The sequence below is a fragment of a genome, unplaced genomic scaffold (genome assembly GCF_019419815.1).
Source record: "Pyrus x bretschneideri cultivar Hongxiangsu unplaced genomic scaffold, Pyrus_bretschneideri_v1 Contig70, whole genome shotgun sequence".
Taxonomy (NCBI): Eukaryota; Viridiplantae; Streptophyta; class Magnoliopsida; order Rosales; family Rosaceae; genus Pyrus; species Pyrus x bretschneideri.
The window spans coordinates 810,130-824,252 of NW_025999810.1; the positions used below are offsets into that span (position 1 = coordinate 810,130).

Genomic DNA, 14,123 nt, shown 5'->3' on the forward strand with positions numbered 1-14,123 from the left:
TGGAGGGTGGTGCGGCAAGGGTTGATGGTGGTGTATGGAGGTTGGGATGGAGGTGTGGAAGTAGAGGAATGATGGATGGGTAGTAGTAGGGTCACGGCAAAGGTTGGTTCTCTCAATGGATGAATGAATGTTGTGTGAAGGGGTGGTGGTCTAAATGGTGCGGCAAGGGGTGTTTATATAGGCTAGTTTGGCACACTTAGTAAATGAGAAGGATTGCACAATCCCATTGAAAAAGGGTTAATTAAATGGCAGAAATCAAGTGGGAATTGGATTAGGGAATTCGGCTAGGATTTAGGGATTCTAGAAGATTTTGTTGGAAATGTGCCCTAAAACCAATCATATGATGATACTTTACGGACATTTCAAACTAATGTAGTTTAAATGTAAAGGGCAAAGATTATTGTTTGAGCCGTCTCATATAAATGTTATATGCTTAAACGATAAGTCCAAGGAATATGTGATTGGAAGAATGTGATCTAAAGAAGTTAGATTCATGAGACCATTCTTTCGTTGACACATCCTAAACGTTCCTGATCATAGGATTGTCAATTGGGCATTGACAGTCCGTTAAGATCAGTACGTGCTATGTCTTCTCTCAGGGAGAGTGACTAGTCTCGAGTCATTGGTGTGTGTGACATCAAGACAAGTACGTAGGTGCTCAATAGAGAATGAGTTCACTGAACACGATCAACGAAGAGTTCTCATATTCATGTCACATGAGAACTCATGGTTGGGATAATGCAAATTAGTCTTTTGACCTGAGGCATCACAGTTGTCTTGTGGTTAGGTCCTTAATCTTTGATTATGTCAAAGTCACTCCATCAGGAGGGTGTCCACGGCATCGTTGGGGTTAAGCCACTTAGCCATGGAGGCAAGTGAATGCGCAACAAGGGATCTCTAACCTTCAAACTGTTTGAGGGAGAATATTCTATGATACGATTAAGAATCTTTGGCCAAAGTATGAATGAGATTTAGGAATGTGTTCCAAATCACATTCAAGGTAATCATATAAGCACAAGACTCACATTGGATAGTAGACATGAATAAACTATCAAACCAAACAATGTGGTCAAGAGTATTGTATTAGAGAAAGACCGTATTGCATTTGTAATCCTAAAACTGAATAGGTTCTCCACCTCTTCTGATTAGCTTGGGTAACCATGACATGCTGCTAGGCGTCAACCATGGTTTGTGGAAGCCCTAAAAGTGTATTATCACTAACGGGAGAATTGAAAGTAAGTTTCAATTCACAATCGATTTGAAAGAGTTTGAATCGCCCACTGCCTCGCTAAAAGGAACCTAATGGATCGTACACCGTGTAAGGTAGAGATTGAAGATTCAACGGAGATGAGTAAGAATAATTAAATGGTTTAATTATTTATGGTAAGGATTAATTAATATGATTATTAATCAAACGAATAAGTTCGTTAAAAGACCTCGGGATAGTTTTGGACCTTAAGGCCCAATGGGCTTCGAACGTCAAGTCCATTGACTTAATTTGTGTGACAACTTAATGAATAATGATTCACAAAGGCCCAAATAGCCCAATGAATACCCTAAGGCCGGCCATTTAGAGAAAGAGTGGGTTTTGGACTTATTTACAAGTTTGCCACTCAAATGAATTAAGGTATAAGTGTGACTTTATAGCCAAAATTCATTTAGGGTTTTTTTGGGGAAATTGGAGAAACACAAACTCTCCTTTCTCTCTAGAAATGGCCGGCCACCCTTGAGGAAAACATCTAGCAATCTTACTTCCTCAAGGTCACTCATTTCTTCTACAATATGCCTTGGTGTGGAGACTTAGAGGTTCTCAATTTTGGGAACTTGGAGAAACCTTTTCATCCATCCAAATCCATGGATCTAAGATGCAAGGAATGAAGGCCCTCTCTTTGGGTGATTAGCCTTTGCTTATGCAAAGAGGAATCTACAAAGGTATTGATTTCTCAACTCACTTTGTTTTGAGTTGAGTCTTGGTTCACCTATCTACTAGGCTTTGAAGTTCATGGGTTAAGTTTTGTTTTTGAGTGCATATAAACATGATTCCGCCTTTTAATTGTTAATTGCATGTTGTTGATGTTGCTCAAATGAACTTGTTTTTCACAAATCTTCCTTCAGGTTTTTGGTGCGGCATGTGTATAGGGCTAAGATAAGGTGTTCTAGAAACTGTTTTTAAGGCAGATTCCTAATTCTAAAGGGCCTAGGACATGTGATGTAAGAGTAGGAAAAGGATTGTGATTCCTAAACCTACAAGGAATGGTGTCTTGCGGCAATTGAGGGGATAAATCTTCTAGAAACTGAAATAGGTGTTTAAATGTGTAATTGATTCCCCCTAATTAGCTAGGTTTAAGTCCCCACCTGATTTGGATAGGATAGAATAGGATAATGTTAGAGATAGGATAGGATAAGGTTTCTAGGATAGGATAAGATAAGGTTGGATAAGGTTCCTTGTTTCTTGCTTCTTCCTTATCCTCATTGCATTAGAACTTCTTCCACCAGATTTGTAGCCTTTCCTAGCTCTTCTAGTCTTCAATTTCGTCCATCCTCTTTGCTCCATGGTTAAGCTATCCAATCCATGCCCAAAAATGCTCCAAATAGCCTCAAAATGCACTTTCTTGCTCCTTTTGCCATTAGGACCTAAAAACATACGAAAATACTTTAAAAGACTGAAATACATAGTAATTAACTCATTAAGTGCAAGGAAACATCATAACTAAGTAGCATAAATATGCTCCTATCAATTTCCTATTACAACTTGTATTCCTTGGGGATAAAGGAATTTCTTCTCTCCTTTTACTACTATGTAGGAGGGATAACACACATATTCCCCTACAATTCTACAAACACTTCTCTGTCAATTTCTCTACCCTTGCTGCCGGCCCTATTCCCTTTGTCAGATAAAATAGGCTACAGTAGATACTAATTTTTCCTAAAATAAAAATAAAATACAGCATGCAAAATTAGCTGTAATTAATAGTCTACTTTTACGATGTACTATGTATGTCGCCTTCATAGTGTTACGACATTCAACAAACGCTGTACCAAATATAAATTACGGCACACATGTGCCATTATTGTTTTCGCAGTATTACGACACTCATAAACACCGTATTTGATACCAATTAGGGTGTGCAAGGCATGCCTTGAAGAGCATTTCTGGCTTGTCTTGCTTAAATTATTCATGACTACTAGAGTACATCGTATTTGACAAAAGACCAATTCTATTGTAGTCTCACTGTTTTACAGCTGTATATTAAAAGTGAAAATGTGCAAATATTAATCTTGTCCTCAAGAAATGTTTGTTAGAAATAAACAAGTCAAAATTTATGCATATGTGTATAATGCATATGCGTGTATCATATTATTGGTTGTTTAACCTTGCGTTCGTAAGCTATTTTCAATGGTAAGGTGTCAAACTGAAGATCAAACTTGTATAACATATCTAACAAACTTAATTTCTTCCTTCCGCACAAGTTATTCCAACTTGAACAAGAAGATAAGAAGACGTTCGCAACAATTACACATATAAAACTGAAATATGCAAAGAGGTTTCGAAAGAAAGATATTCGAATCAGGAAACCATCATCAAGTGCATCAAACACTGATTATTGAGCATTTGCCCTTTTATACCTAGTGGATTTGACCCTTGTTGTCTTCACCATCAACTTGCTTAGTCTTCTTAAGCATGGCATTGGCTTCTCTCCACTTATGGTATTTACCAAACAAGACTTCCATATCTTCAAGAGTTCGGCCCTGTGTTTCTGGGTACAACGTATAAAAGAACACCCAACCAACCGCAGCAATTCCCGCATAAAGAAAGAAGGCTCCCCCAATCGTGATGGCCTTATACAATGAAATAAAGGTCATGGAGATGACCCCGCTCGTCACCCTATTTACGGCCACTCCCATACTACACCCTTGCGCGCGCAGCTGCAACGGGAAGATCTCGGAGCTGTAGACCCATGTGATCGGCCCCAGTCCGATGGAGAAAAACGCAACGTTAAGTAATACCATGGTGATGCACAACACGATGGCCCACGTGATCTTTCCGTCGTGTTGATCGACGATTGTAAGGCCTGCACCGAGACAGGTAAGTGAAAATACCATTCCAGCCACGCTAGTCAAAAGCAAAGGACGCCGTCCAAATTTATCAAGGAAAACCGTGGCGACTAAGATGCAAATGGTCTTGACAACTCCAACAGCCACCGTTGCGAGTAGCTTCTGATCGTAGGAGGTGATTCCTGCCTTTTCGAAGATCCTGGGGCTGTACAAAACGACAGAATCTATACCTGACGATTGTTCAAAGAAGTGGATACCAATAGCCGCGATTAAAATATGGCGAACGGCTGGTGTGGGATGAACGAGCAATTCTTTCCACACGCCTTCACCATGGCTGCGTTTAGAAACCTGAACAATGTCGTCGTTAGACTGTTTGGGGATTCCTGCGGCTTCTTTGATGTCATCTAGTCTGAGCTGACACTCTTCCATGGATTCTGATGTCTTTTGTAGAACTCGCTTGGCGTCTCCAAGTCGCCCTTGCATGACGAGCCAACGAGGCGACTCGGGCATGGCTAAGACACCGATGGCAAGAACAACAGATGGAAACGCGCCGACGCCGAGCATGACCCTCCAGTTCAAGTGAATGGGGAGCTTGGAGAAGGCATAGTTGGATACGTACCCCAGTAATATGCCAATATTAACAAACACCTTCATATTTTTAAAACAAATCAAATCCATAATATGAAGTAAATCTTCGAAGAAAAAAATCGAATGATATGTTTTATGTCTGAACCTTTTTATCTGTCCAACCTCACAGCAAACATAAATTTTACCTTTTAACAGTAGTATGATGTTCACAACTTAAAAACCAAAGGGGTTTTGAACTTTAATTCTTTAAGATTAAACTTTAATAAAAGGGTATGCTATGGAGACCAAATTTTGGAATCAAATTTTGTAAACCAAATGATATGGATTATTATTTAAGAGTTGATTAACATGCTTATTTCATATTGGTGACACATCATTTAGTTTGAAAATTTTGTGTAAATTTTGGTCTCCCTAGCATTATCCTTAATAAAAATCTGGTGTTAGATTACATATTGATTTTAGTTCTTTAATGTGTACTTAATTCAAATTCGTATTATATTTTTGTTTGAATATTTAATAGGTATCTTATTTAATGTCTTAATGTTTACCTCCGTGTAATTAGTGTACCTAAACGTTTGTATTATAATATATTTTGCTAAACTAGTGTACTGAAATGTTGGTACCTAAATATATTATAATGGATTGGTGGCACATAAGAAAATAAGCAAAAACATAAGTGTACCGAAAAATCCGTACTTAAACATACTATACTAATTACTAGTGTACCGAAATGTTCGTATCTAAATATATTATACTAAACTAGGGTACTGAAATGTCCATACCTAAACATATTATACTAAACTAGTGTATTAAAATGTTTGTACCTAAATATATTGTAATGAATTAGTGGCACATAAGAAAATATGTAAAAACATAAGTGTACCGAAAAGTCTCGACCAAAGTGTTTTCTTATATAAGATATTTACCATAAATTGGTGATGGAAAAGGTCAATAAATAAAAACTAAGGTTTGCAAGTGATCCTTTACCATAATGGTGGAAATGTGTTGAGTTTTTGTATGACGGCGTGGGTTCAAATCTTGTCGGTAGCTAATCTAACACAACCTATTATTTGACCAAAAAAAAAAAAAAACTAAGGGCCTTGATTGGATGTCATTTCAAAATGACTAAAAATGCTTTTAAATAAAATGTTTTTGGGTTCCAGAAGCACTTTAAGTGCTTTCTCCAAGAAGCACTAGTTATGTGCTTCTTCCAGGAAGCATTTTAAGTGATTTTCAATAATTTACTAACATTTTTACTAAGGATTGCTTCCAAAAATATTTTCACCAAAAGCATTTTCAGTCATTTTAAAAGCACATCCAAACGAGCTCTAATTTATTTGAATTTCAAATGAGTGTTAAAATTTACAATATTTTTCATAATCAAAGAGACATTGAATGCATATCTTGGCATTAAATAGTCTAGGAACTAAAATTAATTTTTAATATTGTACAAAACATTTTTCTAAACTTCATCTTATTTAAGGGTCTAAATCTAGTGTTCTAAAAATCAGTAACAACTATGTGTTAAATTAAGAGAAATTAATCCGGAATCAACTCTATAATTATTGTATGTATTATAGGAATATAATTTCTAATTGTGCTTAGTGTAAAATTCCTATATAAATAGGGATTTATGTAACCCTCTATATTGTAATATATTACACAAATTAATACAAAGAGTGATATTTCTATGCTGTCATTATTTTTTTTATTACTATAACCTGAACATTATTATATAACATTGGAGTGTTAACCTTGATGATTATAGTTTAATCTCACATTTCTTCTAATTTAGACGTGTAATGTTAAATTCATGTTGCAACACAATTAAAAGTGAAGGCAAAGAGCTCAAAAATGAATAACGATAACGAATAATTTCATGACGTTTACTAATAATAACTTACATCTATACTGTGACAGGGCATTTATGAGTAACAAACAATGTTAGTAGTGTAATAAATCATTCAATAAGTTCACAATTATTATATATAACGTTGGATAATAAACCTTTTAACGATTGAAATGTAATTTTATTAAAACGAAAGGTACTATATATATTGTTTCCGCTGATTTTTTTGACAAAAGCTTCTTAGACTTTATTATATGATAACATAACATGGTAACGTGACAAACCTCAGGAAAAGATGTGAGGAAGCCACGAAATGAGGCCGGAGAGATCTCGGCGGTGTAGACAGGAGCTATCATAAGAGCGTAGCCAACTCCAACTCCGGCAACGAATCGGCCGAACATGAGGAAGGCATAATTGGGAGCAAGGCCCATGAGGATAGCTCCAGTGAAGAAAATTGTTCCGGCAAGTACTATGGTGTACCGGCGTCCAATCCAGTCGGAGGTTCGACCGGCCAAGGCAGAGCCAATGAGGGAGTAGAGGTTCAAAGTACCGTTAAGAATTTCGACTTGAACGTCGCTGATTTTGAGGTTTTCCTTAATGAAGAGTGACGCTCCACTCATTACACCAATATCTGTACATAAAAGTGGAACAAACATGCATTCCATATGAAGATAACTTTCTTTCAAAGTAGAAAACCACTTTTTCTTTTTCTTTCAAATTAGAATACTTAAAATTTCGAGAAAAAAAAAAACTTTAAATCTTCTTCTGAAGTGTTTTATAAAGTAGAAAAAAAACGTACAACAGTTGTCGGCATTCCGAATTAGTCAGTATGCACTCTTGTCTTGTATCTTGTTTTCATAAGATATATGCTTTTAAGGAACAGCAGACCAATATTGGACAATATATATTACCATAACCCAGTAAGATTGAAGTCATTGAAGCCAAAATGCCACAAGCAATGGCAAACTTCTTTGTCTTGGCTTTCTTTGGTGGATCAAAGTCTGCAATACACGTGTTTTGGGCTTCGCCAGTGATGGTCTGATCGTCAGCTCTCCGGTCAGTCATCTCCATCTTTAATGATAGATGGGTATAAAATGAATAGAGATAGATAAGTAAATGGGGAGAGAGAGAGAGAGAGAGATCAGTTATATATTAGACAGGAATAGAAAGACCACTTATCATGGAGAGAAATAGAGAGATCACTTATCAAAGAGAGAAGTACATATTGCTTGAGCTACAAGTGGAGCTCTGTTTATATAGATTTTATCCATTGGTCGAGGTATTGTTGCTTAGGAAAAGCAAACACCACTTTTCATTTGTGTAAAGACAACTCAAATGACATGAAGATGCCACCGTGACAGTGTATTTGTACCATGTAAGTCCATCTTCATTTGTCAGCGGATACTGGATAGGATTAATGTGTTTTGTTCAAGAACATAATAATATGGTCAGTTCTTAACCATCCAATCCGGTCCTGATATCTCTACTTTGTAAGAATCACGCTACTAACGGATTACATCGAATAAGAATCCACAAAGTAGCAAATCGGTTGGATATGGTTCCCTAATTAAAGGTGTCTACAGAGTTCACTCACTACACGCCAAAACTAAGATGATAATTGCGTTAACTAAACTAACTAAACTAACTAAACTAGTATGTGCGATTGGTTTCGTTTCAACTTCCAAAAGTCTTGAGTTGAACCAAATCATAGTGAAAAGTAACTTCAGTGATCGATGTGACCTCCGGCGTGCCGTATGAAATTGTGATCATTATCTAATAAGAATGGTTACCCTTTTCCTTAATTGCTTATAAGGAAATTGATCTCAAAACCAAATCGCTCACTAGAGAGATTAGTTTGGTTTAGTTGTGGTCTACTAGTTTGAGGTCCTAAACCGAATTAGTGATTTTATATAATAGTTTTATTGGTCGAATGGTAACATCATTAGAAAGAAGAAACTATTTAACCCAAGAAAAAAGGAACAGGCAAAGGTGGCCTAGCCAATTAAACAACCAGAAGAAAGAAAGCAGTTTGCAATGGTTAATGGAGCCATGGCACACATCCCTGGTTAATATGAAACTCTCAAGCAACCTGAGTTGATTTTATTATAGATTGAGGTCCCAGTTGTAATGGACAACTACAGAAAAGGAAATGGCATTTTAGCTAAAATGATTTCTGAGATTTGCATAACACATTACTTTGGTCCCTGAGATTGAAAATCAATAGAAATGGTCACTGAGATTATTCACCATCCATTATTTTGGTCATTTCGTTAAAAACTCCATTAAGTGTCCCGGAGCTATTGGCCGGAAGTTTGGGCAATTTTCAAAGCTTCGTAACTCAATCGTTTCTTAACCAAATTTGACCCACAATATATCAAAATGAAGATAGGAAATTGTAGAACAAGATTATACCTATTTGGAAGCCCAATGGTTGCCGGAGATGGCTGGAAAATAGCCTTAAAGGTGATTGGTCAGCGGGAAAACTGGAAAACTCATTGGAAACTGGGTAAACTTTAAACGTTCATAACTTCTTCAATACTCAACAAAATCGAGTAATTCAAAAACAAAAATCATACTTCTTGACGCGACGAAGAGAATGATACCTTTCTCAATAGCTAATTCGCCGTGATTTGGCCTGAAAACGGCTCAAAATTGGCCAACTCAAGACCAAGACAGCCACTTTGAAGCCGTTTTCTAGTCTATTAACTTTAGTGTACAACTAAATGAAGTATCGTTGCTATTGGCTTTGGCAATATAAAAGCGTGCCCATTAGTACCAAAGGCCACCTTTTCTCCTTCATGTCTGAAGATCACTTTTTGTGAAGAAGAGCACTCTTGTTTTGCCCTCCTGTCTTTACGAGGTCATTTTTTTTAGTACAAACGATATTATTACACTAAATTGTAAATTATAGGACAGAAAGGTTTAAACCCAAGACACATTGAGTTGAAGCGAAACAACATAGCCACCATGACAATTCACTCCACTTGTTAGCATCTTTTAGATCAAAGAAATACAAATATTTCCAATTATACGTACCACGCCCTTTTTTGATGTGGTGATCACTTTTTGTGAAGAGCACACTTGTTTTGCCCTCTTGGCTTTATGAGGTTTTTTTGTTAATACAAACGATAGTACAACACTAAATTACAAATTATAGGATGGAAAGGTTTAACCCAAGACACATGTTGAAGAGAAATAACATAGCCACCATCACCTTTTAGATCAAAGAAATACAAATATTTCCAACTATACGTACCGTGCCCTTTTTTGGATTTGGTGATTTTTTTTAGTACAAACGATATTGCTACACTAAATTGCAATTTATAGGATGGAGAGAAACAACATAACCACCATGAAAATTCACCCCATTTGTAAGCATCTTTTAGATCAAAGAAATACAAATATTTCCAATTATACGTACCATGCCTTTTTTTTTAATTTTATTTGGCGATCAGATCATGATTCCCTATAACTATGCCTTTGGGTAGGGTTAGGATCGGTAGGTTTAGTATTCCTTACTCTTTTGTAAGATCATAAAAGCAGAATCAAAATTGTTACTCTGCTACTACTATGATATTGTGGTACTTTCACCTAATATGACCATTTATATAGTATAATTAATAGTGTAATGACAAACTTGTGGGCATTGGGTCATCGCTTTCTCACATGCCTATATAAATATCTGGCATATGGCATAGGTAATTGGCTTGAGTCACGTGATTGACCTAAAGAACAAGTGTGTTGTGAGAGAAAATTTAAATGGATAAGAGAGAAAATGCACTTGGAAGAAGACTCTAACAGCCTCTTATTCAAAACTTTCCAAATACATTGTCTCTCATCTTTGCTTTTATGAATATTGGTCTCTCGACGTGCGTGAGCGCAAGTCAAGAGACTTTTGTTTGTTTCATTTTACCCTAATTTAGTATCGAGTTTTTGCTTGATTTGAAATTTCATTTTCATTTCATTTTTATCCCTTAAATATGAAGCAGTTGTGTGTTTAAATTTCTTTAATAGGATAATTTTTGGTTATTTAACAGTAAAGCCTGATTAGATATGCATTATTGGAATGAAGTTCAGTGCAATATTGGCATATTTTTTGCAAAAAGAAGTCCAAATAACATAATTTCATTCCCAACAGCGATCCATCTTCTTTTTTTCTTTTTGTTTCACAAATAAAAATTTTGAAAGTGTAAATTCTGCAATTGTGGCCTCAATGGGCTTTCTTATAATTTGGATATGCTATTTTAATGTTTTGATTGGTTTGGATTGCGTTGGCGAAAGGAAGTAGTGAGTACAGAGAAGAAGAAGAATAAAAACAGTATAGATATGCATATTATTCTAGAAAAGTCTATTACATAAGTGGAAAAGGAAACCATCATAAATCACACTACGCGAACCCCCACTTCTCTACATAGTCCCCACAAATTTGAACTCCAACTCTTGATCAACATGACCAAATCAAAACTAGTTCAATGCCTACCTAAGCTTTCTTTGTAAGGGGAGGGTTGGAATCATTTCCATGAGGGTAGTATGTGTCAACCTCGAGTGCCACTTTTGCTGCAGTGGTTTAGTGCAGGAGTACATATGTATGTGAAAGATGGCAAACCTAACCTAACTTCACCCACTACCAATTGGCGAAAAGCATGAACCCACTATATCACAACTTTGGTAGGTGCCAAATTCCTAGACGCAGTTCATTATTAAGGCAAAGAACATGTGCTTGCTTGCTGTCTAATCACATACCCATGATTTATATTCCACCAGCACTGCATTATAATATCAACGTATCTACAACAATATGTGAGTCTTTATGGTGGGAAAGTGATTTCCTACCACCATTATTCTTTTTCTCCACATTAAAAAAAAATCCAGAAATAAAAAAGTGCAGGAAAAAAAGTTGTGTCTGAAAATTATTTGGGAAAACCTCAAAATGAGATAATTTTTTAATCTTGGTACAAAAATAGGACAAATCGGTCATGCACAAGCTATGCACAAAATCGAAATTACTAAAATGCCCACATATAAATACTAAAAACCCTCAGCTCATTTCATCATTTTTGTCATTTGGAAGAGAGATAGGCCGAGAGAGCTATGTGAGCTCTGGGTTCCTAGGTTGAGCTCAGATCTCTAAGCTGTGATTTCAAAAAGAGGGAAGTCGAGAGTGAAGCTTCGAGGTGAAGGTTTCTCATTTGCATCAGTTTTCCATCCTTAAAGATATGATTTTTATACTAGATTTTTGCATTTTGGCCGGAAAGTTCCATTTTTTCCGACCAATGAAGCTTTGACAGCCATATTTCCACAGTCATCTGGTTCGTCTCTCTCTCTCTCTCTCTCATCTCTTTCTCTCTCTAACTCAGTCATTGTCTTTATTTCTGCAACTAATTACTTGTTTGTTCAATTAGGCTTTTGGATTTGCAGAGATGGGAAGTTGAACAAAAGAGGGATGAGGAAGAGAGGGCTCAAAATGTGTTCTTGAAATCTTTATTTGTTTATGGGTTTTGTTAGTTTAGATTATGGGTTTCAATCTTAGAAGTTTGTGTTTTAATTTTTGTTTAGGGTATTGAAGATTCATGGAGTTGTGTTGGTGAATTTGGCTTTGTGGGTTTGTTACAGAATGCTCAATATTAGGGGTGGGTTCGGTTCCGTTCGGTTCGGTTTTTTGCGAAAACCGGAAACCGAACCGAAATTACTGTTCGGTTCGGTTTTCTATCGGTTTGTGTTCGGTTCGGTTTGTATTCGGTTCGGTTTTCTCGGTTCGGTTTCGGCCCGGTTCGGTTTTTTTTTTTTTTTTTTTTTTTTTTTGTTTGCTTTTTTCCCCAAGTAGCTTAAAAAAAAATATATGAAAACAACTTGCATCCATTTTGTAATAAGTCCTATTTCAACATAATCGTCAAGACTCAAAATAAGCATTCCAAATTTCTAATATAATCATAGTCTCAACTCAAAGACAATGAAAATAAACATTCAATTCAAAGTTTAATTATAATCAAGTGTTCCAAAGTCCAAAGTTAAATAAACATCAAAGTTTAAATCTTCCAAAAGTTCAAACTTAAAATAAACATCAAAGTTCAAGTATTCCACATCTAAAAGACTAAAATAAACATTCCAAATTTCAACTTTCAAGTGCCCCACAATGAGAGTGATCCACGTACTTTTTCAACGACAATTTGCTTGCTAACGCTTGGGTGGCCTAGGGGGCAACATATCACCTTTTTTTGAACTTCCACTTGCCATTTCTACATAGAAATAATAAAAGAAAAGATAATAATTAAAATGTTGTTTAAAATAATCTAACAAAATCAAATGCAATAAAGGTTTAAGGGTTTTGTTAAAAAGATTAGAAAATTAAAAATAACCTCACAAATCCTGGAGGCATGAGGTTCGAACCCATGCCTCCAGCTTGTAAAGTTTCATTGAAACCAACTTGGCAACAGGTTCTGTTTTGTTATGATTGTATGACTAAACTATTTATAAATATTCAAAAAAATTATATATATATATATCGGTTCGGTTCGGTTTCCGAGCCTCAAAAACTGAAACCGAACTGGTCAGATTCGGTTCGGTTCGGTTTGACAATTTCGGTTCGGTTTTTTTGCGGTTCGATTTTTTTCGGCCTCGGTCCGGTTCGATTGTCGGTTTTTTTCAGTTTTCGGTTTTTTGAACCCACCCCTACTCAATATTTGTTAATTTTGTTATGAACCTGCAATTTTTTGTGAATTCGATTTGGAATGGGTGTTTGTTTGAAAATGTTTGTGAATTACAAGTCTTAGTTCAATATGAAAGAAATTGTACACAATATGCACATGATATACACATGACATGTACATTTGTCATCTCTACATGATTTTCCCTGTGCTTGTATATTGTTATCAGTATATACAAGGTATTGAATTCTGGGTTTCAAAAGGTCCTTCAGACGATGAGTAGAAAGAAAAAAAAGAAAGAAAGAAAAAGATGTAAAAACCTCCAAGTTTCGAACTCATGTCTTGTTGAAACTATGAATGTATAGTCCCCATCATTACAAAATAGTTAGATATGCCTGGACCAACCCATGCATGATACATCATGATTTAGGGGGTGTGAGATTTGATAACCCACTAACCTTTATGTTGGAAATGAAGTAACAACATTTGGAAGCATTGTTCAAGTTGGGGGACAAAAAAGTAGTGGTGGAGATTCTTACAAATTTTTAAAGGTCACATGCATCACATCCTCACCACATAAACATCTTCAACACATTCCCTCTTTTATCCAACTAATTTCATCATCATCATGGTAAACTTGTGTATAAATATGCTTCTCACACATAGTTGCAATAACCATCAACCCTCCCCCCCCCCTAACACCACCCTAAAAAATTAGAGTTCTCAGATACCCAAAACACTTGAGAACACAAACATGTCCAAGTTCCCACATGAAACTAAGGGCTTTAATGCGGAGTTCCATGGGTGGTACAACATGGAACCTCCTCGACTTCGGGGTTGCCGAAGGCAAATCCTATGCCATCGTTTAGCTTTGTGGACTCTGAGACACTGCTAAAAAGTATAGATTAGGTCCGCGAGAGACTTGACTATGAGACGGATGTTGCCGAGTATTGGAACCACAAGCTAATGAAGGCTATAAAAAAAGC

At 36.2% G+C, this 14,123-nt stretch overlaps 1 protein-coding gene across 1 annotated transcript; it reads right to left on the reverse strand.

The window, feature by feature from the left end:
* Nucleotides 1-3,406: 3,406 nt before the first annotated feature.
* On the reverse strand, nucleotides 3,407-7,714 carry LOC103936910 (polyol transporter 5). Its single transcript, XM_048574301.1, has 3 exons — nucleotides 7,405-7,714; nucleotides 6,778-7,124; nucleotides 3,407-4,704 (listed from the first exon to the last, which is right to left on the reverse strand). Exons 1-3 carry the CDS (start codon nucleotides 7,562-7,564, stop codon nucleotides 3,628-3,630), a joined length of 1,584 nt encoding a protein of 527 aa, XP_048430258.1. The 5' UTR covers nucleotides 7,565-7,714; the 3' UTR covers nucleotides 3,407-3,627.
* Between the last annotated feature and the right edge of the window lie 6,409 nt (nucleotides 7,715-14,123).